At 39.6% G+C, this 25,573-nt stretch overlaps 1 protein-coding gene across 3 annotated transcripts in view; it reads left to right on the top strand.

The window, feature by feature from the left end:
- COL4A2 (collagen type IV alpha 2 chain) overlaps window positions 1–25,573 on the top strand; it is a 140,286-nt gene that overhangs the window by 65,503 nt on the left and 49,210 nt on the right. For all 3 annotated transcript variants that reach the window (XM_063392789.1, XM_063392787.1, XM_063392788.1), the window contains exons 5-6: window positions 23,576–23,710; window positions 23,792–23,836. In XM_063392789.1, coding sequence (XP_063248859.1) covers window positions 23,576–23,710; window positions 23,792–23,836 — 180 coding nt within the window. The remainder of the gene's footprint in view (window positions 1–23,575; window positions 23,711–23,791; window positions 23,837–25,573) is intronic.

The raw sequence follows: 25,573 nt of genomic DNA, 5'->3' as shown, positions 1-25,573 counted from the left end.
GATGTTTCTGTTGGGAGATTTTAGAGGTTGATTTTGATACCATCTACCTCTTTTTAAAAGCAACAACTACTCCATCTCCATGTTTTGGTTGTGAATTCCAGCTGTGCATTAGCGGAGCAATGCTAGTGCCAGCTAGAGCACAATGTTCTACAATTCTTACCAATGTTGTTCCCATATACAGGTCACACCTCTTTTTTTCTCCCCTTATAGCCACATTAGCAACTTTGTGGGCAAGATACATCTAAAAAGAACCCTAAATATGTTAACATATAACAAGCATCTTTGAATATTGCTGGATTTTCCTTAAGGCTGGAGCAAAATAAGAAATAAAGGGGAACTAGATCTTGCAATGAAAAATAGTTAAAGCCTTTATGCTTAATATACTTTATATAATGTAAATTAGATGGAGGTCTATTTTCTGCCTGTTTCAATGGTTGTGGATCAGGCTGCAGTATAACTCCTGGTAGCAATTAGTCACAAAGAATTAGTCTCTTATTTCACCAGCATTTCAATCTCACAGCAAAATTCGACTTGCTTTCTCCAAGGTTATCCCCAGAGAAATGCTAAAATTCCTACAAAATAAATACAGGGCCTTTCAGTATTAAAAGCATGGACAGAAATGTTCCTATCCACAAGTTATTATTTTCATAGCAACTGCTTTGTAAAACAACAGAAAGTCTCCCTTCCCCCCCCCCGACAAAAAACCCCACAAAACAATTTCCAAAACAGAAAAGAGAGCAATTAGCAAATAGTTTAAATGCCTGAGATAAGAAACCATAATGACTAGTAGGAAAGAAGAAACCTCATGTTTAAGATAGCTTCTCAGCAAGCTGCATAATAATGTCCAAACATGCTTCCTTTTGGCACATGTCGATATACACAGACAAAGAAACAGGAAAGGGTTTTTTTTTAGTTCCCTGTGTCAGAAACAGACACTGATGGAGAACTCAGCCATAAACATTCATTATTCTTACTAAAGAAAAAAAGACATAGCCTTGGTTTTGTGTAAAGTGCTGTATTACAGTTGGAGTAATGTAGCTCTGGAAAGGATGCTTTGGAGGATCATGTTCTGGCTTTCATCTGCACACTGCCTTGTCTCAGTATTACTGATGTGCTCTACAAATGCCAGTGGTGAATAAACCAACTCAGATGATAAAGAAACATATCCCTTTGCTATGCAGAGTGTGAATTCTCAAGGCTGCTGTAGACTTGGCAGTAGAGAGAAAAGCTGCTCAGTGCAACCAACGTTGAGTTTCTCAGTTGCTCTCTGGTCTAAATACAGAAAACTGCTCGTATCACATTTCTCTCCCCGGAGGTGGACCTCCAGAGAGTGAAGCTCAGCAGGCACACAATAAGGATGAGGATGATGAACAAATGTGGAAGAACTGTGATTCCCCTCCTCTACAGAAATTGATATCTACATGCTAGGCATGAAGAGCTTTCCATGTATGTGTGTGCCTGTTCGTGTGAGTGTGTGCAAGACTCAAGCTTTTACTGGACAAGTCACTCTCACAGTTAGTTATTGTGAAGAAATTTAATGCAAGTAGTCCTAGTGAGGTTTTCTTTCTAATTTGAAATAATCAAAAAAATAAACATGGAATTCTGTAACAAACAGTTACAAATAAGTACAGTGGACTGAATTGCAGCCATTCTACTGTTGTCATTATTCACAGAGAAATTCGATTCTAATCTGGAAAGAGGACTTTGCTCACTAAAGTCATGCAAATAATGAGAAAAGATAGTTTTGCCAATGCAGAACATGAGGAAACATGATCGTTGAAGACAGGAGGTGTTACCCACTGATGCAGCTGTAAGAGCCTTGCAAGTGTTAAACAAAAGACATGATGGAGCTGAGAATCAAATTGCTCGTGTCTGCAGAGTATTAATCCAGTATTTTAGCTATGAGATAGTGGTAGTGTTCTGAATTTCTGCTTTTGATCTCCATGTACCTATTTGGTTCCAGCTGTTTCATTAGAGTGGTGTCTAATTTCAGGTATGCTCTAGCTCTTCCTGCAGCCAGCCCTGCAGTTCCAGTGCCCCTACAATCTGTATTCCTGCATTCTCAAGAGCTTTGTGCTCTTCCACTAGCATATGGGGCAGAGGAAAGGGGAAAAGGAGACAAAAAGGGCCTGTGTCTCATTCCTGATACAGAGCAAGGAAATGGTTGGGTAAGCATCTGGATCCAGGAGCTAGGCATTTTGTTGGGTCTTTCTCTCTAAATGTAGCTCAGACTGAAAAATAGGAGCTAAATTTCATCCTACATGTATAAGTACTTCTTTCACAGACCAACAGCAGTCGAGATCTCTCCAGTTGTCTGTGGAAATTCCACGGCATTGAATGTGAAATAATCTGATTTCTTGCCCCGGTGAGATGTGTTTGAAAGAGGCTGGCTGGCTGGCTCCGCAGGGATGCTGACGCCGCTCTAAACAAAACTGCGCAAGCGGTCCGGCTGTGATGCCGCATTAATCTCAACAAGTGTGTTCTTCAAGTGCAGCTGGGGATTAAACCTATCCCAAGAGCTCGTGTAGGAGGAGGTGGTTATGCAGTAGCAACTTTGTTTAACATTTCTTCACGTCTGTGGCTAACTGCGAGTTCTCAGTGCACTAGACACTACTAGAAAAGGGAAGGATTTTGCAGCTCCTGGCACTGCATATTATATACCAACAGAAGAAGCAAAGATTTATTTTTGCTCACTGAATGAGAGAGAGAGTGAAGTGCTGAGAGCTCTGTAACGTTTCATACTCTCTTAGACGCAAAGAGCCAGATGAATATTGTTGGAAAGAATGTGTTTATTCAAGATACATATTTATCGCAGAAGCTTCGGTCTTAACATTAGACAAGGCATGGGGTGAAAAAGCTGAGCATGTAGTAACTCAGCAAAATTCCTACTTCTGCCATGTATTAGAGTAAGCTTCAATTACTTATTTTTAGGGGGTTCTTTTAGAACAGCTTACATGCAATTTGTTTGCAGTAAACACTTGCATATAGATTGAGAGAAAATAAAATACATTCATTAAGAAAGCATAGTTTTCCAACTTTACTTAACTTTCCCAAGGCAAACAGCCACAAATGGTACTCTGAAAATGCCTGCACTTCTGGCCTTTAAAAAAAATTAACACTGGACTTTGGACAAAGTACCAGACTTAGTTTCAACCTTGCACTGCATTGCAGGTTGTTGATAGCACAATCTGGATGGATTCTTCTGGGATCTCAGACACATTCCCATGCTCTTTGACTGCATTGATTTAGCAGTAAATGGCACATTCTTGGAATGCTTTCAGTGGAAAGATTCTATATAATATGGATAGGAATTAGCATGTGAAATAGTTTGTATTTTAAGCAGAGCAGTTATTCCCTCTTGTTATATTACTGTGCTTTCTTTCATTCTCATGTAATTCCTAAAGCTTGTTATTGTGAGAGACTCTCAGCCTTGAGAAACTGGAGTTAAACTAGTTTTTTCTTTAAACTGCTTTCTAAGAAAAAAAAAGAGAGATGTTGGAAATTTTCCCATCAAACATCTGTTAGATGTTAGACCCAAATATGTTCCCAGTTCAGCTGTCCTGGTCTAGGGGTGGTGTAACTGAGCTCAGTGGAGTTAATCAGAGATGACAAGGCAATAGCATTTTTTGCAACACACCTACTGTTTAAATAGCAGTGATGGCAGTATACTGAAAGCTAAAACAATCACAAATCAGGAAAATTGTGTAGTGAGAGGCAGAGAAATCCATGAATTACAGCTTTTAACATAAAGAAACTGTAAATGAAGTTGGAAGGAATTGACCCAGAGGGAACCTCATTCTAGTAGAGTTTGACCATCAATCTCTCTTTGCAGTGAGTACCTTTTCCGTGTCCACTGCTGAAAGCCAGTGAATGTCCTATTCCAGCACTATATTCAGGCTGTTCTGTCTTTTGAATACCTTTTCCAATTTCACTATATCTTTCAGAAAGAAATAGATCTAGATCTGAGTTCTGATGTGCGGTTTGCACGGTTACGTTTCAGCTCACATGAAGATTATGGGAAATAAATTACAATAAACACTTAGTTTAAGATGAGTGCACAAGCTGTTGCCTCCTTTACTTTGGTTATCAAAACCATATTAGTAAGAATTTACACTGTTGGGAAGAATATGAAAAGAAAAAGAAGATTAAATTTCTACACAATGCCCTTTTGGTAAACTGTGGCAGAGGAAAGGGGAATTAAAGTTGGTCTGTAAAAGCAGCTGAAGCAATTCCCTCCAGCATGAGGAAATCTTAGGCTGGAATACAGCCAGCAAAGCCTGCATGGTGACATTGACTCCATTCACAGCATAGCAGATGTAAAAAGCAGGAGACAGCAAGATCCAAACATGCTGTCCTCCAGCATAAAAGCAATGAGACTTCTCTTGGGTAGTGTACAGCAGAACAAATGTTAACAGAGCCAGTTTTACTGACCTGAAATATTTTCAAGACGTGGTATTTTATTCCTAAATAAGGCAAAACTTTTTTTTTTTTAAGACTGAGATGAAAAAACAGTTTTAGAAAAGAAACACAGACATGGCAAGGCACCTGTGCTCTAGGCTCCAACCTGAGTTTGCCATCTGTCCTGTGAGGGCTGTATCCATTCACTAGCTCAAGAGTTGGCACCTTATCTCATTTGGACTGAAACCCTTACTTTGTGATTAGGAATTTTGTCCTATTTTTCCTCTCCACTATCTTTTAAATCAATCCATACAAAGAACCTTTCCTGATATATTGCTGTTTTCATCCAGCAGAATAATCCTACACAGCTCTGGTTTTAAAGCTGTTTTAAGTCCAGTGCTGAACTCTCTCAGACTGCCCTTAGGATGGGTGGCTTCTGTGGCTTCATGTTCCCAGCTTTGTTTAGCCCTTAAGAGCTAGCAAAACTGCAAGTACGCAGTGGTTGAGCTTGTGTTTCACTTTGGTTTTCCACAGCAAGCAGAGTGATAAATTCTTATATGGCCTCCTTGGGATCTGTCGGACTAGTAGCACTTGATTGTACAGATTTTTTGGCATTCGTGTTCAGCCATCAAACAGTACTTCATGACCAGGACTTATTCATTGCAGCTTATTCATTGCTTTACCATCCATGGGCATAACATTTTGTTCCAAGTAGTGCTGTGGAAAGCACACTGTATTCTTGTTAATATTACATGAAGCTTAAGATATTTTTTTTAAACCTCCTCTCTCAAGACTGTTTATCTATCTACATTGATATCTGTGTAGAGATATGTTTTACAGTCTATTTACTTACTGATGTGTCAGAAATTTGTTTACTAATAAAATGTAGATAAAAATATCAAGTATGTGTGTATTGGTTTCCAGTAAGTTCTTTCTATACACAGGGGTTTTTTTAAATTATAAAAAATACATTAATGCAAAAGTGAATACATTTCAGTGATAAAGGATATGTCATTTATTGGCCTATATTTGATTTATTCTGTGATGCCTTAATCAAAGTAAACTGACCCAAAACAGCTCATTTTTTTCATTCAAACCAATGGAGTGCACCATTTGGACCTCATTTCCACCATCTTTTCTCACAGGAGTTTCCCACTCATGTTGTGGATAGTCTGTGTGAGCAACAACTGAACAAGCAGGCAAAACCGTAAGGATTGTTACAGACATCTGATTATAATTACTAGCAAAGCTTCTAATCCTTGTTTCTCCGGCTATAGCTTAAATATTTAACTAATAGCACCCCATGCAAACATTATCATAATTATTTTGATGGGTTTAGGCACTGGGCAACAGAGACAAATTTTGGAACAAAATCATGGGAGTGACTCAACTCTGCTGTGACTGCAGCTTGCGTGGAACAGCAATGGAAAATTATCTGAACTAATCAAACTAGCTTATCATGAATGAATAGTCTTTCTGTGGATATAATGAGGGGGGAATAGACTGGAATGGTGTAGGAGAACTTAAACAAGGAGCTGTGTATTTCATGTTTGTCATAGCAAGTGTCCTTGGGACATTCATTTTTTGTAGTATTTATGTTCATTTTTAGTTTTGTAGTCTTCATGCAGAGGATTAAAATTAATCTCTCCAGTTGTGTGAATTTTACATAACTTTGTAAAAAACCACAAGTGCTGCACATGAGCTGTTCATTTTTTTGCATTTGTAGAGCCTATTGGAGATCAGTAGCATGTAGGTAGAGTGTGTTCTTTGCTTGGGGAAGATGGACAGTGCTGACCAGAATTGAAGGGGTATGAGTACAGGGTGCTGCCCCATTCCTCTCAGTCCACGTGATGATCAATGTAAGGAGGAGCTGATAGTCCAGAGTGTCACCAACAACTCCCTTAGGCAAGGCAGATCAGCAGCCCCCCCAGTAAGGAAGATCTCCCATGTTCATCCCTTGCCTCCACCCTGCAAAAGGAAATCCACTCTGAAGAAGGTGCTACAGAGATGGCTGTGTCGTAGGCCTTGTTTCTGCTTCCCAAAGAAAGCTGAAAAAACTTTCCTGGCAGATGCTGTGAGAAGCAGCTGACAGTTTGGGACTAGTTCATTTGAGCAGACCCATAAAACAGGCACCCCAAAAATCACCAATTTCATTTTTACAGTTCAACTGTCCCATTGGATTCCTGTGCTCCTTAGGAAGGACGGCGAAGAGAGCAGCCATTCTGCATAACACCCATCTCTCCCAAAAAGGAACTGATGAGCTTAAGCCAAGAAATTAGCATGGGGTTAGTTTTTCCAGAAGTAACTTACACTGTGGTGTTTTTTTAGGCTGAAGCAGCAGAGCAGTGAAGTGTGACAAGTGGCTTCCTGATTCCTAGGGCAGCAGCCCCACAAGGAATGCCTGTTGGTGGCATCTCCATGTGCTGCTGTGTATCAGGAATGGGGGTGCAAGAGTCTCTGCAAGACAAAAGTTAAGCTTTGGAGAAAAGGATATCTAATTTCTGGAAGTGCTTATTAACCAACTTTATTACAAATCATTATTCAGTGTTACACCATTTAAGTCTCCTGAAGGATACATAGGAGCATTTAAAAAGAGGTACTTGAAATTGCTTCACAGCTTTTCCCATGCCCCTCTCACAACACTCAACCACTGCGTGCAAAAACATAAGCAGGTGTGCTTGCAGGCAGCTGCCATTGAATGAGGCTTTGAAATCATATTGTGTAATCTCATCTAATGCAGTATCAAAGTTTTCTGAAAAGACAAGCATGTTTTGGGCTATATCTTGAAGGTCATGAAATGCCAATTTATCAAATCTCACTTACTCCAGTCAGTAGCTTCTTGTGTACCCACAGACTGTCAACTGCTGATAGCCAGCTTTGCTGTGAGGACATGCTGAAGAAATTCTCAGATTTCTTTTTCTTGTGCTCATTCAAAAGGGCCTGCAAGGTGCCCTGTGATAGCTATGTTTGCCCATAGCATTGTGCTTCAATCTCTGCCATTTTCCATGCCTGATGTGCAACAAGATGCATTGATTACACATAGAATGTAAACTTTTCAACAGTGTCTTTAATTCATTTCCCAAAAGTTAAGATTAATTGTGTCATCAACTTTTTTTAATCTGGAATGGATACTGGTGCATTTTTACTGAAACATACATGCTCCATTAGGTTTAGGAAAAGAAGTGATTTATAATGTAAAAGCATCTTAAATGGATTATTGGATACTTTCTATTTAATCTCAGACATTGAACTGATTTTTTTTTTCCGCAACACATCTTTGGAACAGTGCAAGAAGTCCCACTGTTGTGTGGTTTCAGTTGTTTTAAATTTCAGGATTTTTTTTTTAATTATGAGCATGGAAGCATGCTTTAGCCTAGCCTGTGACTGAGCAAGGCTTAAATTAGGTCACAGCCTGGCTTTTTGTGTTTACATTTTTGTCACTGCGTGTTTTATCCCAACACATATCTTCTGCGTTTCTTCTCTGAAGTTGTTAACAGCTGCACAAAAACTGTCTTCTGAAATGTTTTTCCAAGTCTCTGTTTATCTCTGTGATGAAGGATTGCTGCTGCTGAAGCAGCCTAAGAGTTAGCAAATGTTAAACTGGCCGAAATTCACCTCAGTTCAGGAGGGCTTTTCTGAGACCTGTAGCACCCTTGAGGTGTGGTAGGGACTGTGATACCCACACGTGTTTCTGCAAAAAGGTGGAAGGGAACTCGCTGTGGGCTTCAGAGAGGTGAGTGTGAGGAGGGGCTGGGCATTGACTGGAGAGTAGTGTTCTCATCCATGGGTGCTTCCCATCTCCAGTTTGGCACACAGGAATGATGCCATTTAATTCAGTACAGACCCATCTCAAGCCCTCATCACTATCTGCACGCATTTACTGAGGAATGAGAGGGCTGTAGTTTTGCATGCTTATCCTACAAACACTCTTTAATATCAGGCAAACATCAAGGTAAATCTCTTGCCCCAGTTTGTTGGGTTTTTTCTTAAAACTTCTGATTTCTTAGTACTGCTAAGTTGTTTATCTATAGTGAAGCAAGTGAACCCTGCCTATTGTCAGGATACTGTCATTTATCTTTCTAAGTTGAAAGATGTAGTCCTTAAGAACACATCAAATGATAGCTGTATCTTACACCTGAAGGAAAGTTTAGGGCTGCAGTGTCATGGGGAATGCTGTGTCCTGTTTTTTAGCTGTTTTCTCAAGTCATTGCTAATTTCTGCTGTCAAGGATTAAACATTCAATTGAGTAACAAGGTCATCAGTTCTCTAAGATACTAATTGAATGAAGTAGCAAGTTGCTTAGTCAAACAGCTGAAAAGCAATCTAAGCCTATACTTTGCTATGCCTGGAAATATATTTCCAGCTATTTTCCTTAATGTTTCTGCTGTACATTCAAAGTACATTCATTTCACTTTTTTTTTTTGGTCAGATTTGCTGAATACTAATAATTGAATTTACTGGGAAAAGTTCAGTCAGGAAAGAACTTCTGCAGAAATCTCATAACTACTTTGCATAATATAATTAAAATTATTTAAATTTCTCTGGTAACTCAAAATCTAAGACATTAACAGCTCAGTGTCTAGTCAGGCCTTTATAAATAATCGGAATTAACTGGAAAATCATATTAAACCATATTTATCCTCAGAATAAAATAGCTTTATTGAATGCTGAGAGGAAATGGATTTCATTTTCCTTTTTGTCCACAGTCTGTCCAAGTTAATAATTCAAATTCTTTCTCTATGATGCTTCATTAAAATTTTTCCTGAGCTGCATCATCTCCATGGGGTTACTAAATCCTATTCTGTTAGTTTCATCTTCCAAAGGTATCTGATATGTATAGGAATTATATTGATAAAATCATCAAGACCAAAAAGAATATGTAAATAGGCAAATTGCTGATTTTCATCATTGCAGTTGGGTTAATATTTATGGAGATAATGTTGCATCACTGCAGCCAGTGTAATTAAAAATGAGTTTTCATTGATTCTTGTTTCAGTCCTTGTTGCTGGAAACTTACCATCTGAAAATTCTGTCAGCCTCATTAAGACAAATTTAATTTTTGGGTTGGTTTTTTGGGTTTTTTTTTCCTGTCTCTGTTGAAAATCTGTTGTGGGTTTCTTGTTTGTTTGGAGGTGGCAGGGAGAGGAGGAAGAGAAATATGGCTCTAAATTAAAAAGAGGAAGCTGAATAGCTCAGTCATCTTTTTTTACTCTGATTCTTTCTTCAAATCTCTCCTTTTAAGTGCACCCTCTTTTTTGTGTCAAAATGTAATGGAAATATCAGGCAATGTTCCTAGAAAAGTAGGTTGGTTTTTATCCTTAGGAGTGCTTGTTGATGTCTTCCTGTGGTGGAAACAAATAACAGCAGAAACTTCTTCAGTCTAGTTCAGAACTGTATAAATCAGTAGAGTTGGTAGAGTGATAGGTCTGGCAGGATTTTAGTGAGGTTTTTAAAGCATTGCAGGACCAGAGGCTGTTTTTCTTGTAAATACCCCTGTAAACTGTAATAATATGGGAAACTTCACACATACGTAAGTATGTCTGCAACAAACACACAGCTATAGTTATCCACAAGAAGATAGCTGTAAACTTGCATCTTGGCTTTTGTCAATAATGCTAAATTTACCAAACACTTCATAGCAATTATCAGTGTTTTTAACAGTGAGAAAGTATTCCACCTCATGTCAGTGACTCCCACCCCTTATCTATTCTAAAAAAACTAGAGTGCTTTATGGCTTGTGTTAGATACACAGAGATCTGAAGACAGCAAACAAAACAGAGAATAAATATGTACACAGCAAAGTTATACAGACATCACAGAGAGGAAAAAAATCTAAGCAATAGAATAGGCAAACAGCTAAATTGCAGGGTCTTAAAGAGGATTTTGAACATCAGTATCGCCGCATTTCACTGAATCATGGAATAGCTGAGGTTGGAAAGGGCCTCTAAGATCATCTAGTCCAACGCCCGTGCTCAAGCAGAGTCAGCTAGAGCAGGTAATATTTGGTTAGCCTTTTTTATTGGCCAGGTAATTTGGGGGTTACTGATCTCCAGGCCATTGTGACTCATTCAGCCATCCACATCATCAGTCTGTACCGAGCACTGTCGCCTCCATAACACTATTGCTCAGAGTTTGTTTGCTTTCATATAGCAAATGTTCTTTATCTCTTGACAAAAAAAAAAAAAACCAATAAAAGTTATTAGGCATTAACTTGGACAGGAAAGCTTGCTTTGGCTCTTTTCAGTAGCTAGATAAAAGTCTTAGGTTCTCCCAGATGCAGAAACAGTTAGAAAAGTTGAAAATACTTTTTCAAGAAAAAAGGGAGGAGCGAGGCCCAAAAATTCAAAGAAAGTACATAAATAAAAGTGCATTTGTTACTCTCTCTGTCAAAAATACAGAAGACTGGCACTCTGTGTGGTAGTTGAGATCTTCTGAGGGACCTGGAGGATCCAGGACCTATAAATGTCAGGTACAGATGTTCCAGCATTAATTAGTGTTTTAGAAAGGAAGAGAAGCTTCACATTTATCTCTTGCTTCCCTCTGTCTTTACCCTCTATGTAGCAGATATAGTAAAGCACGAGAGGCATCTTAGCAGAAGTTTGGGGTCATGGTTGAGCTGTGAACTGTGCTGTTCTGACCTTTCACCACCAGTAATTCAACTTCCCTGTCAATAAATGCAGCCTCTCCCATGAGACTGATGGAAGCATCTCTGCAAGTACGTTATAAGTTCACAAAGACAGTGCATCACTGCACATCACTGATTCCTTTGACACAGCTAATCCTGTAGGCAGACGGTGTTTTAGCCAAGAAGGCACTAATTTAACAGAGCTTAGAGACAGTCTAGAATCAGAATGTGAAATACTGAGGATACTTTCCTCAAGCTGAAGCCCGAAAGCAGTCCCCAGTGATGAGACCCAGATGAGTAGTTACAACAAATTGTTTAGCAGTCTCTCTGGTGTTCTGGTAGAACAGATAGGCTCCCTCTATTGTTTCTCTTTGTCTGGAAGGCTTCTCTTTTCCTCCACATTACCTGCATTTGCTACCAGCAGTTAGAGAGCAACCTAAATTTTCTCCAAGACCTGTCAAATTAATGACAAATCCTTCAAGTAAAAGCAACTTGCCATTACAATTTAGCAATGCCTTTGCTCCCTCAGTATCTGCAGTAGGAAAAGGAATAAAGGATCCTTGTCTCTCAACTGGAGAGACAGGAATTTGATAGGTGGACTGCTTGGTGCATAAGGAATTGTCTGGATGGACACACATGTAGAGTTGCAGTCAGTGGTCCAATGTCTGAGTGGAAAGCAGTAATGAGTGATGTTCTTCAGGGGTTGGTCTTGGGACCAACACTGTTCCACATCTTTGTCAGCTGCATGGACAGTGGGACTAAGTGCACCCTCCTCAAGTTTCCTGATGACACCAAGCTGTGTGGTGTGGCCAACACACTGGAGGGGAGGGATGCCATCCAGTGTGCAAAGCCCATGAAGTTCAACAAAGCCAAGTGCAAGGTGCTGCATCTGGGTCGGCACAACCCAATCAATACAGGCTGGAGGACAACCAAATTGAGAGCAGCTCTGAGAATGGCTTGGGGGTGTTGGTGGGCGAGAAGCTCAGCATGACTCAAAACACCACCCTTGCAGCCCAGAAAGCCAGCACATCCTGTGCTGGATCAAAACCAGGTGATGTGACCAGCAGGTTGAGGAAGGTAATTCTCCCCCTGCATTCCGCTCTGGTGAGATCCAGACTGGAGTGCTGTGTCCAGCTCTGGGGCCCCCAAGATAAGAAGGACATGGACCTGTTAGAGCAAGTCCAGAGGAGGACCACAAAGATGATCAGAGGGCCAGAACACCTCTCCTATGAGAACAAACTGAGAACTAGGGCTGTTAAGCCTGGAGAAGAGGCTCCAGGGAGACTTTTCAGCAGCCTTCCAGTTTCTACAGGATGCTTACAAAAATGCTAGAGAGGGACTTTTCACAAGGGCATGCGGGATTGGCTTTAAACTGAAAGAGGACAAGTGTATATTAGATATCAGGAAGAAATTCTTTACTGTGATGATGGTGAGGCAGTAGAACAGCTTGCCCAGAGAGATGGTAGATGTCCCATCCCTGGAATTGTTCAAGTTTAGGTTGGATGGGGCTTTGTGCAGTATGGTGTAGTAGAGGGCATTCCTGCCCTTGGTAACAGGGTTGGAACAAGATGATTTTTAAGGTCCCTTCCAGTCCAGACTATTCTATGATTTTATGATCAAATAAAGTGGTCTGCTCTGGTTATTATCCCAATCCTCTGCTGAAGAAACTCCATAGCCCGTACTGCCTACAATAAATGGTTTAAAAATTTCCAGTTGCTTTTGAAATCAACATTTGAAATGATAAATAGACTTTCTCCTTGAACAGCTGGGGAACTATCTGCTGCTGATGTTCTCCAGAATATCCTTTCCCATGAGTGATGAGATTTTGGAATCTGCAGAAGATGTGTGGGCACTCTTGGCCCCCATTAGTGCTACCTCAAACTGAGTCTACCAGAAAAACTAGATATTTTGTAATGGGTCTGGAGAACCTTCCTGTTCAAATTTATATTCCATCCTTGACCCTCTCCAAGACTGTTATCACAAGTTATATTCATTTTTTTGGGTACATGATACAGAACTATTTCCTTCATGATTCAAAGGAAAATATTTTTACTCTCTTTCTGCCTCACTTCAAAGAAAGAAAAAAAAAAAAGATGACTTCACAGAATCACAGAGTTCTCCAAGTAATTGATTGCCATAATACTTTCCCCAAATAATTTAGCTTCCCTAGATGATCATTCAGCTTGATCTGATACTGCCAACTTGTAAAAACTTATTGTGAATCTGTGCAGGGAACATAATTGTATGATATGAAAGACAACTGATGATAATTTTCAGTACTTCTATTTACTAACTAGAGACTTCCTGTAGATTACAGATTATTTAGAGTATCTGTTGATTCTGGAGACAAACCCAACATGAAGGCAGGCCCAGCTTAACAACCATCAAAGTGATTGCATTAGAGTATTTGTGATGTTAACAAGCCACATACACTGGCAGGCATAAAGGCTGATTTAGCTTCAGTGTAAGCTGACTCAACAGCAGGTTTCAACAGAGTCCCAGTTCCTGAAATTTCTAGAGCATTTGCATTGATACATCAAGGTTGAGAAATCATGTAGAGGAAACAACTGTACAAACTCCATTCAGATGATATCACAGCACCCCACTGCTCTTGAGACTCATCTGTCTAGAAGGGTTAGGAGAAAAAAAGTTGTCTCTGATTCTGTATCAACAATGACTCTTCATATTGCTGCACACATCTGCCTTGAAGCCCACCATCCTTCCTGGTGGTTCAGAGCCAATCATCTGGCCTGGTTGGGAACTCGGAGACTGTCCCAAACTGTAAATTCCCATGACCGGAGTGCGAAGGTCTGTACCGAGTCCCTTGTACATGCTGCTAGAACATGTGTTCTGGGCTCCCATGTGGAGAGGCTATCCCAGTACACAAATTACTAAAGAGTCAGAGCCTCTGTAAGAGAATTAAATTCTTTCTATAGTTAAAACAGCCAGTAGTAACTTCTATTTGCATGATCAAGTCAGTTTTGATAGCTGTTCCCACCACAAAAATAGTTACGCTTTTGTTTAAACAGAAGAACACAGAACGGAAAATTTGGCATACGATAGGCTGAACTCCTGCAGGGGTTTTAATTTTCACATACTCTTAAACTCATGGAGCCTAATGAGCTTAACATTTTGGCCAGTTGCACAATTTGGAAATTTCAACAGTGAATGGTTTTTGGACCAAAAAAAAAAAATGTTCTCACAAATATGAAAAGTGAACAGATGTTACTATTGGTGCTTCCAACGCCTACTGACAGAAAACATCTGTGTTGAACTTCCTGAATTTTAGGATCTTGAGAACACTCCCACACACCACTGAAAGCCATTTGAAAGCAATTGGGCTGGCAGATTGGCTCCTGTGTCTATGACTGAATGTTCTAACCCAAGCAGGTGTTGGTTGTTGTCTTGCCTTGAGAAGCCCAGCTAGCCAAGCAGCACAGCTATCCAACCGACTGCGTTATCCAAGTGTTTGGCAATCCGTGTGAAGTATGCTTTTAAAAAGTTCCAGAAAGTGCTTGATCTTAATATTATGATGGTAATAAAATGAATGGAATGAATGAAAAATGTTTTAAAAAATAATTTTGATGCAGATAATAACCAGAGTAGGAAGATTGCACTGCATTCTATGGTGCCCTGGAAATTTTTTGGCTTTTTAATCCTGTGAAAACCCATGTTGAATGAACAGAATTTTGGTCTATAAATATACTTACTGTGCTAAAAACATACAAGGCATTTGCTGTCCTCCAAGTGTTTAATCACAAATTTAATAGGCATCATGACCAAAGTCTGCTTCTTTACATGAGCATGATAGAGCAGATGTCACAGAGTAACTGGGAGTTCCCTGCTTCCTCCTGCTCCTTGTCCACACCCATCAATGTGATAATTCTCTGGTTATAAGAGCATATTTGGCAAGGTGATTTTCCTCTCTGGTGAATTTTTGGTTGGCTAGCAAACTAACCCTCTCTAGTTAATTACATAGTAATGAACATTTGACAGGTATAAATCAATGTCACTTTAGTGTTCTGTAAAACATCATTAGCTCATTTAAGTTCATACAAGTTCATTCAAAGTTGACATCTCCAAATTTAACTTTAGTTACCTCTTTCTCAAAAACAGAATTCAGCTGGTAGTCAAAGGGACAGTATTTACATGTCACTGAAGTAGGGATTTCTCCTGATTTTATAGTTGTCTTAGCTTGGTAGCCTCAGTTTAACCAACATAAAGTGAGTAGCTCTGTTAACGCCACTTCCGCTCCCAGACTAACATGGAATAAATGGATGTGCTTTTGAGCACACCATTATCATCTGTTTACTCTTTAATGCTGAAATATTTCTAACTCCCAAGAAAATCCTACTGTTTTGTACTACCAGTAGCAATATTTCTGCCATATATTGCCTGCCAGGTTAAATAAATGTATTGCGTTTATATCAGCTCCCTTTTCATGCAGCATCATTTTTATTTCAGTCTTAATTCTAAATACTAAATCCAGAGTTTCAAGGCTTGAACTTTTTGCCTTCTTGCACAGTTTAGAAAGCAGTCATGTGAAGTCAGCTTTTGAGCTAGAGACCTGGATTCCATTTATAGACACTTAAGAAAAATGGGCACATTCAGATGCATTTGTTTGACTTAGTTTGAATATCTGCATTAGGATATCATGCCATGAGATATCACCTGCACCTAATGGGAGCTTTTGATGACTACACTGCATGTAGATAAATGTCTACATCTGTTCTATAAATACAATACTTTAAAAAAACTTTCAAGTCATTCCAAGTCTTCTCATATAATTCAGTAGAGTGTGCTTACTAGAGAGATCTATTTGCTATAATATGTCTTGATTCTGATCCTAAATTTCCTAGTTAGTCTGTTTAGCCATACTTCAGCAGAGATTCTGCTTTGTACTTTCAGAGCTATCCCCTTACTGAGTCTTCAGAACCACTCTTTGCCTCTGTCCAACGCTTCTTTCCCACACCTTGTCCATCTTCCTCTTCTCCTTTCCTCTATGCAATAACCTTTTGAAGGTTTAATATGGAAATCCTCATGTGGTTTTGCCCATTCTGATGCTTTTCTTTGAGAGACTGTTGCTGTGGTCCCAATTCTGTTCTTACTACAGAAGCACTGCAAAGCACAGAAGAGCATTTCTGACATTCACTCCTGTGTATTTTGTGACATGAAGAAACTATTAACTGGTTCTTTTGAGTTCTTGACCTACATTCCAGCATATATTTACTTTTGCACATGTTTTATCTTCTTGGGTGACATAGCAGCTTTCTGGAAGATCACAAATTAGATCAAACCGTGGGAACAGAAAACAGTACAAAATTATTTCATTACTGAGTACAGAAAAGGGATGTGGCTTCTGGTAAAGGGAATGCTTTCATAGTTCTTTTTTTATGAAGATTTAATGTGTATTCCTTCCTTAATGAAAAAAAAAAATAAAAGAAATCCACCCTTCTGCAAGCTGAATCACTTCTCTGGAATTAATGTCATTTGGTCACCACTGTCCTGAGAGAAAATGTCCTATGTCCAGACAATGAAGTTAAAAGAAGAACAGATTGTTACCATGCCACTAGGCTGAACTAGCCTCATTTTTTAGTTATTTTTAACGAATTTTATAATTTTTTTGTTTACTTTTGTTATAAGTAAAAAATGCTTGTTAATAAATGAGAAGGAGAGTCTTTTCTGAGAATAAGAGCTGGAATGTGAAACTCAGCTAAATAACCTCCTCTAAGCAGCAAAACAGAAAATAAAATAGAAGTAACCATGAGTTACATACTTCTTTTTTAAAGCATGCTGACTCTTTCAGTGCTACACTCTGTTTAAGAATTGAATATCACGCAGCCTAAGGCTCAGGAGAAAGGGTTGTTTGATTTGCTTATCAATATTCTAGTTAGACAACAGAAGTCTCATCTCCTCCTGGTACCATGGTACACTGGTAACCATGCTGTTACCAAATGTCCCAAATCTGAGAATAAGGCTCCCCTTTTGGTATCCCTTTGGTGTAGTGGCAGAAGTTAATGCCAGCCCTTCATTAAAAATACTGATTCAGAAGATGAATTGGAGAATTTTAAAGCCTGTGACAGTAAATGTAAATTTAGCAATCCAGTGAAGAAGTAATATAATAAGTTTTTCTCATTTCTTGTAGAAGAAAGAGTTTGCCTGCTACATGAAATACAGGTTGGATGACAAAACAGCTTCACTTCAGGCAGCCACGCCGCTCAGTTGCATGATGTATTTAATCCCATTTCATTTGCACTTCCCCAGGTATCTCCCTTACAGACATTTTGGCAGAAACCTTCTGCTTTTGTTGCCTCAGACCTCGCTCAAGGACAGTTTGACCCTATCTGAACTCCTTATCAGATTTCCTGAAGGTTGTACTGTGGTTTGGAATCCTGCACCTGCGGTGGTGGGGGCTGCATGCAGCAGCAATGGCTGGTGCCATCTAGTGAGGAGCTTCTGAATGCTCACTGCAAACGGCTGTGAGGCATCTGTCTTTTAGGAAATAGTCATTGCTGCAGTCCTGAAGACACAGAAGTAAAGTAACATGCTAATATGTTTGACAACCAAGCCTGCACAAAGTACAGTATTTTCTTCTCTCAGATGATCTCCTTCTCCAATGGCTAGCATTGGGTGTGTTTTGCCCTGTGTATTTGTGTATCAAAACGATCCATGGATCGTTTTGATCTATTCTTCATAGGTGGAATTACAAAAGTGTTTCGGTCTTGCTTAAACAAAACTCTTGAGTTGCTGAGGTGGATGGAACCATTCAAACCACATCATCAATGTACAACATAATGATGGAAGGCACAGAAATGTTCCATTTTCTTCTGTGTCATGGTAGGTGTTGTACTCATCAGTGTCTGAAGATCTCTGTAGGTCTGTCTGTACTGGGCAGCCCAGTGCCACCAGGAGCAGCTGCTGAGTCAAACCATGCCATGGCAGCAGGTGCTGCATGTGGTCTGCTTTTTTCTGCCCCTCATTCCAAAGTGGTGCAGCCCCATATGTGAAGTATTTCTGACAAAGTGTGCACTTTGTGGAGCTGAACTCCAAACCCTTCCCCTACATGTTCTCCTCTAATATGTTTAGTCCATAAACTTCTAGATAACCTCCTGGATTTATGCTCCAGCAGAAATCCCAGGTGATATGCCCATCCTAGTCTGACTCTGTGTGCCACAGCAGGGTTCTTGAGGTTCTTCCTTGTAGTTTATATTTTTGGGGGGCGTGAGAGCACTAAGATCATACATTTTTTTATTTGGGGTCAGTGATTGCTTTAGCATGCTACATCCATCGAAACCACCTGAAAGAATCACAAATTCCCTACATTTACACCCAGTTTTCCACATTTTGCCAGCATTACATGTAAAAACTTCTGTTTCTTTCTTGTGTGCCTGAGGAGATGTCTTTTCCTGGGTTAGCACTTTTAATCAGCCCCAAAGTTGCTCATTTTCCTTATAAATTATATTATTCCCTGTTGAGTTGCTGTCTGTTCCGCTTGCTGGTCTCACTGAGTAGGAGTGCACTGAGGTCTTTGCTGTCACGTCCTTTCCCCATCTGTTCTTACAGGGACTGTTCCAGACTAAGAGCTTTTACAAAAAATCCCAGCTCCAGCTTGTCTGTCATGGTCAGATCACCCTTCCCGCAGGAAATGAACTTGTCCTTTCACCAGTGACCTTTTTAAAATGTCAGGGAATTAACCTCCTTTCTTTTTGTCCACTGTTAAAAGAAATGATGTTCTACAAGGCTCGTTTCCGTGTGGGGAATACTGAATCATCACATTCCATGTACCAGAAGCAATTGCAAAATGGCTATCTGTAATGAAACGTGGAGAAATGGGCTCAGTGGCTGGGAAACTCTGTAGAAACTCTGATTCTGTCTCCTCTTTATTGCAAATCAACAGTTTTCTCCTATATTTGTATCTCTACCCTGGTAGGTGGATTCCTCAGCAATTCATGATTCCTGTGTTTCAAAACCTTTGGAGCAGATACTGTCATTTATTGCATCTCTCTTTGTATAGCACATCAAACATTGGGTTACTCTCAAGATTAGCACACCCTCCTCTGTCAATTTTGTTTCCACACTGTAAATTAAACAGTAAATTAGAAGGAAGAAAGTATTGCAACATGACATCTCTTTCATCTGACTGATTATAAAAGAACCAGAAATTAAAATTCAAGCTGCAAAATATGAACACTGAGTACAAATTTAAAACTCTGGTCAGGATCTTCTTAACGTCCACTGGTACTTGATTGCAAAATGTAGTTATTAAATTCAGTCACAACCTTGGCAGCGTTTTCTTTCATGCATGTCACTGGACAAGTGACAATGTATATATAACATGGTAAATATTTTTCTGGGGAGATTTCCTCCAGGCTTTCTAATTTCCAACCTTTGCTCCTCTCTGTAAATAGTTTTTGCACAATATCTGGGCTGGCCACAAGAATTTTGCGAGACCTCTTCCAGTCAGCTGAAGCTGCAGGAAGAGAAGAGCAGGGACTGCCTATTTAGGTGTATATCCTGGCATTGGGAGCTTTGTAATTCAACTAAGCAGTTGTGCAAGTTTTGTATAAAAACAATGAAAGAACTTCTTGTTAATCTTCAAGACATTCCATCAGCCCACATTTTCCTTTTCTTTTCGTGTGCTCTCTCAGAGGTGCTGGCCATGGCATTCCTCACACACTTCAGTGATCCTCTTAGCAGTGGCCTGTAAGTCCCGTGGTGGGTGGCATGGAGTAATGGTGCCATGCTCTGGATTAGGGAAGAGGTCCAGTTCACCCTCGTGAAATGGGAAGGGCACTGTGTGCCAGAGCATGTACAAGAGAAAGTTCTTTATGAGTTTTCTAAAATATAACATAGATGATATGTTCCCCTAGGCTTGCTTCTGGGGTTTGTTCATTTGTTTGCTTGTTTTTTTGGTTTTGGGGTGTTTTTTTTAAGACATAGAAATTTTAAGTCAAGCACATTTTTACAGCTTTGGAGAATTTTCTAGGATTTCCGACCCTCCAGGAGCACAGGCAGAGTAGTACCATGCATGGCATGTGTCACACAGGGCGGTTTGGGACTAAGAATTGAGTCATGCTTTGTTTGACTGAACCTTTCAAATTGATTGTCTTTGCTTAAATCTCCTCAGTGACCTTTGGCAAAGAGAGAATGTTCTTAGGTCACTTACTAATGAAAAGGGGACATACTTGTCCAACAAAAGATCTAAGATAAAGAAAGCAGAGTTAAAGCTGACATGTCAGAGTTAACGAAGGTTAACAAAGTTAATTCAGTTAACAAGCCAAGGTTCTAACTGGTGAAGAATTACACAAACATTGTCATGATATTAAGTATTTCCCTAGCTCTTACTCTAGCCTTGTGTTAAACTAGTCCCATGAGGATCTATTCTCTTGTCTTTATATTAAATAACCCATGTTCCTCAACAAACAAATGACCAGATAACTACCAGGAAAGCGTGGGGAATGGGTGCTGATATCCAATCCTCTTCCTTGTTTCCCATTCCTTGTTTATTTCTTCCTCCACACCAGACAGGAAAATGGGACTGGAAGTGGCAGAGTGGTATCTGATGTAGCAGTTAGAGAAGTAACATGTTCCATGGAATAGCACCTTGGAACTGTACACCTCTGCATGGTCCCTATAGGAAGCCAGGCATAGATTTGAAAATTCTGAACATAACCAGCCTTTCATCAGAAACTGCAGTGATAAGTTTTACATCTGTTCCACCTTCTGACAGCTGCCCTCTAAAGGAGGGCAGAGGGGCACTAAAGAGACAGTTTGCTTATCTCAGGACCATGAATCATTTTTTGAAATTGAATGATTTATTCTGGCTTTCAGGGACTCCAAAAATGAAGTGGCATTTTCAGTGCACAGAACCCCTATATTCCTTTCTTTGCTGAAGCAACTGAAACATTTATTTTCAGAAATTAAATGCAACTGGAGCCAACTCAAATCTCTACAAATTAATTTGAATAATTTTTCTGTGTCCTTTGCAGATGCAATGGATGTGTTTCCATGCTTTTAGAACCTTTTTAGAGGTTCCTTTCCAGATTTGAGGGCATGAGGAAGAAAAAACTACCTTAAGCGTTGAATAATATTTTAAGGCTTTATAGTAAAATTGAAGTACTTTTGATTGATATTTGCATGAGAATTTATACTGCTCTACCAAAAGAACCCAAACAAACAAACAAACAAACAAAAAACACAAAAAACACTGACTCCATTATTTTAATGAATGAAATGTCTATTTCCCTAAAAAGGCAGTTTTGTGAGGCATGCTCATATTTTGTCAATTCCTATATACTTAAAAGTTGAGCCATAGTACGTAAGAAAAGTGGAGAAAATGTGATATAAGGAAGATTTTCCTGATCTTGGAACTCACACTGAAAAATTCTGGTTCAGATTTAAGTCATTATTCTAGTGCTTTTAATCAGCTTCTTTCCATTTGATGGAAAGAATGTACATCTACTGTGATCTGCACCTCCACAGAATAAATTTTAGGGTTCACTGCATTTTAAAAAAACTAAATACTACTGCTGGTAGAGGTAGATGCATTTGTAGTAAGCAGTGGTGCCTGGCATAAAGAAATGGGCAGCTGCTTGTTCAGATGCATATACCTCCTGCCAACATGAGTTCTTTTATGTTTTAGATGTATTCATGTAATCTTTGTTCCTTCTTATCTTATTAATCTGAAAAGACATTGGCCTCTTAGTACCCAATAATCCACATGGGCAGACTTGGTTTAAAAGTAGGGATGCTGTATAAAGTCAGGTTTGGTTGTAAGCAGAGGGAATTCTCTTTCACAGTGCCAGCTCAAACACTTAAATTCATGTTGTCCTTTGGCACTGCTCCTAAACCATCAGTCTTGTCAAATCAGTCGTAACAGTAGAGCAAAAGAACCTGATCCATCCTGGTGGCTTGTCCCAAGGAATTCCGTGTAATTCAGCCTTTATATTGGCTCATTCCTAGTCTTCTTCCAAAATTGAAGACATGCTTTCAGTTCTGTAATTTGTTTGGCTCTGTCAGCTTTTCAGTATGGACTCACATGATGTGATACAATAAGATTTAAAATACAAAACCTACCTCAGGTGTTGTGACAACCATTTCACATGAAAGCAACGTGGAAAATTGATCTGTTTTTGAAGCTACAAGTAACGCGTCTCACGGTCATAGCATTGGTTTGCGGTATGTGGTATGAAGACAACTACAGCACAGATAAATGTTTATTTTAAATAATTGTTGACTGTAACATTTTTGAAGTGTATCATAAATGGGCCGATGAGACTAAAATAAATTTTGCCTAATATCAGTAAGGCATTGTTCAGTATCTTTGGTACAACTTCCTGAACCAAAGAAATTAGGCTATATGCAGGTTTCTTTTTCTCAAGTCCCCACACTGCCCTCTTTCCACCTCAATGGCATTAAATGAATTGAACTCTTGAACAGGAATTGCATTCACCTTCTAGCTCTTTCTTTGAAGGCATGGGCAAGACTGTAAGTATTTTATACTAAAAGAAGGTAGTATTTTTTAATCAGCTTTTTGATATAAATATATATGTGTTTGTTTGTGTGGTTTGCTGTAGTTCTTCCTTGTGAGATACGGGTGCTGTTCTAGCTTGGTCTGTGAAAAAAATCTAATTGCATTTTAAAAACAACTTTCATTAGATTTTACTTAATTTGAATGTCTTGGTAAATGATGCTTTGCCCCATTTAAAACATATTTCTCCAGAAGGTTGCAGCAATGTACTATTAATGTCATTAGTGCAGCGAGTACATGCAAAACATGTGTGCCTTCAGTGACACTGCGTCTGGAAGAATATTCAAATACTTCAGTTCACAGATCTCAGACATACTTTCACAATCCATTACTTAAACCACCACTGTGTCATTTCAAAATTTTTTTTCCCCTTCTGAGGCTTGTGATGTTGTCAGCCAGCATGGATTATTTTTAAACAATGGTTGAAGTGGCGTGAAGAGCCGAGCCAGCACTGGAAGGGAGAATGACCAGGGAGCCCTGTGTGCAACTCTTCAACCTGTGTGGACCCATGCATGTCCCATCATTTTCAGGCTCCACTGAAGAACAGAAATAGAAATGAATAGAAATATTGCCACTACAGAGGCAGAAATTCCTGCCATTAAATATCAGATGCCACTTGTAATACATATAGCCAATAAGCAAATTTCACAGTTAAACATATTTTACTTGTTTGGAGCATCACATGTTATATTGTAGGAGAATCACTCTTGAGAAGCCTCATTCCAAAGAAAACAGTCTTTTCATAGAGTGGCCATGAATACTGAAGCAGTGACTATTGATTTGAATGCTAATATCCATGTGTTAATTTTGTGACCACATGTGCAACATAGTCACTGCTGCTGGAGTTTCTCTGTGTGGTGTTTCAGATGACTTTTATCAAAGAGCCTGGCCTACTGGGATGGAAAGAAATTCTGTGTTTATTTTTTTTTTAAGAGGTTGACTCAGTTGCAGCAGTGATAACTTATCCAGCTTCATGCATCACAACTGTTCCTATGTAAATGCTGTTTTATTGTTTTTATCAGGGCCAGCCAGGACTCCTTGGAGCACAGGGATTCACTGGACCACCAGGATTGATGGGGATCCCAGGAGTGCAAGGTCCCAAAGGTCACAAAGGTGAAAGAGGATACCCAGGAATAACTGGACCCAAAGGAGAAGTGGTAACTTTTGAATATCAAATGTTTTAACTAATAAGCAAAATGCTAGCAGAACATCATTTTAATTGTGCTGTTTCACTCCAGGGACAAAGAGGAGTCACTGGATTCCCTGGGGCAGATGGCATTCCTGTAAGTAGCTGGTTACTTCATCTTTAAGAAATCACCAAATGCAGATATTGCAGGCTAGCTTAAAGCCTTTGTACTTTAATTAAAATGTCTGGGTTAAATTCTGCATCAGCCATGTACACAGTTTTCAGCTAAGGACGTTTGCTGAAGTCAGTGGAACTGCAGATGCAACAAAAGAGCAGAATCTGTGCTTCCTCTCATTCCCTTAGATAATTAAAGTCCATTTGCTTTGTCCTATGGAGAAATCCCCTTGTAAAAGGAGCAAAAAAGGATAGAAACTTCCTGTGTCTCTGGAGGCTACCCAGCTAAGTATGTTCTTTATAGGAAAGATCTGTGACACAAGTGCTTCACAACTCTTAAGCTTGTGAATGAAGGACACAAATTGGTCCTTCCTAATTATTTCTGATTTCCAAAGCTCATATAATGACCAGTGATTTTAAGAATACTAACTGTGGTTAATTTGCTTTATAGCTCATATGGCATGCTTGAGATTGTCTTAAAAATCTTACTGAGGACTAAACAGTGTAAAACTTTGAACAAATTGACCAGGTCTATGAAACTGAAACATTCAAAGAGGAAAACTGGGTAAAGTTCACAGCACAGTATTTTCCCAGCCTACACTTCTTTACATCTTGTGTCATAAAATAACAAAGAAATCTGAGTCACTGGAATCCCTGGACAGAGTTCCCAGGCTTGGGTTTCCTTTGTAGTGCTCCCTGACACCAGGGCCCCGCTTTGCAGCCCACGCATCCACATTCACTCTGCTTTCACCCTCTTTTGTTTCCAGAAGAGCTTCCTATCAAGTTTCAGGGATTTCTCTCTCACATTCTTCCTTGCCTTCCCCTTTCTCACTCTTTAAGGAAAAAAGAAGACCATATTTACTATTTCTATTAACACTCCTGAGCCAAGGATCTTGTTCATCTCGCTGCATAATGCCAGGTTTTTTTCTAAGCACTGTAACATCCTGGCAAGCAGAGTAAATTGCTCCCCTGTGAAGCCCAGCGTTGCTGTAGCTGGACTGCTTCCCTTACCTGGGCATGTTTCCTTTTTCAGCCCTGCCTTCCTGACCTCTGCACATATCATCTTATCAAGGGATAAATACCTTCAGACAGAACTTGAACCTGCATTATCATTGTGTACTCTCTTCGAGCTTCCCTGCCCTTCAAGCACCCTTACATTTTCCAAGCATTTTTTTTCACTGACCATGGAAAGGCAGGTAGATAGACACCTGAACATGATGGATACTGAAAGCACAGTGCCACAGTGCTAGGATGTGGGGCTGGGAGCCAAGAGAGAATGGTGGCAAGACTGAGTCTCTTGTGGGATGAGGAGTGCCAGTATTTGGTGGAGCTGATTAAGGACGTGGATATTATTCTTTTTTTTCTAAGCAGTGGAGCAAAAGCAGAGAGAAAACTCTTGCTATAGATAAAGGAGAAGGGAGAAATGTTTTATGTTAGTTTCTGGTTTTTTGTGACTGAGCCTGCTGGAACAAAGAACTGCTCAAGGGAAGATTTGCTTCTCATCAGCCTCAGTGCAAACCAGAACCAACAGCAGTTAAGGTGAATGTAGGAACAGCAATGAAAATACAGTTTGAGGAATAACTTTTCAGAGGCTCTGTGTCAAGGTCTTGGAGTGTCCCCAGCTCTCTACCTTTGAGCTCTGCTGTTTTCTTCCATATTCACAGCCTCATCATGACACTCAACCTAGCTCCAACAGCATCCTTGTCTTCTTTCCTGGCTT

This window comes from Prinia subflava, chromosome 3, assembly GCF_021018805.1.
Source record: "Prinia subflava isolate CZ2003 ecotype Zambia chromosome 3, Cam_Psub_1.2, whole genome shotgun sequence".
NCBI lineage: Eukaryota > Metazoa > Chordata > Aves > Passeriformes > Cisticolidae > Prinia > Prinia subflava.
The sequence above is the reverse complement of the archived record's forward strand: the minus strand, read 5'-3'. Positions and strand labels throughout refer to the sequence as shown.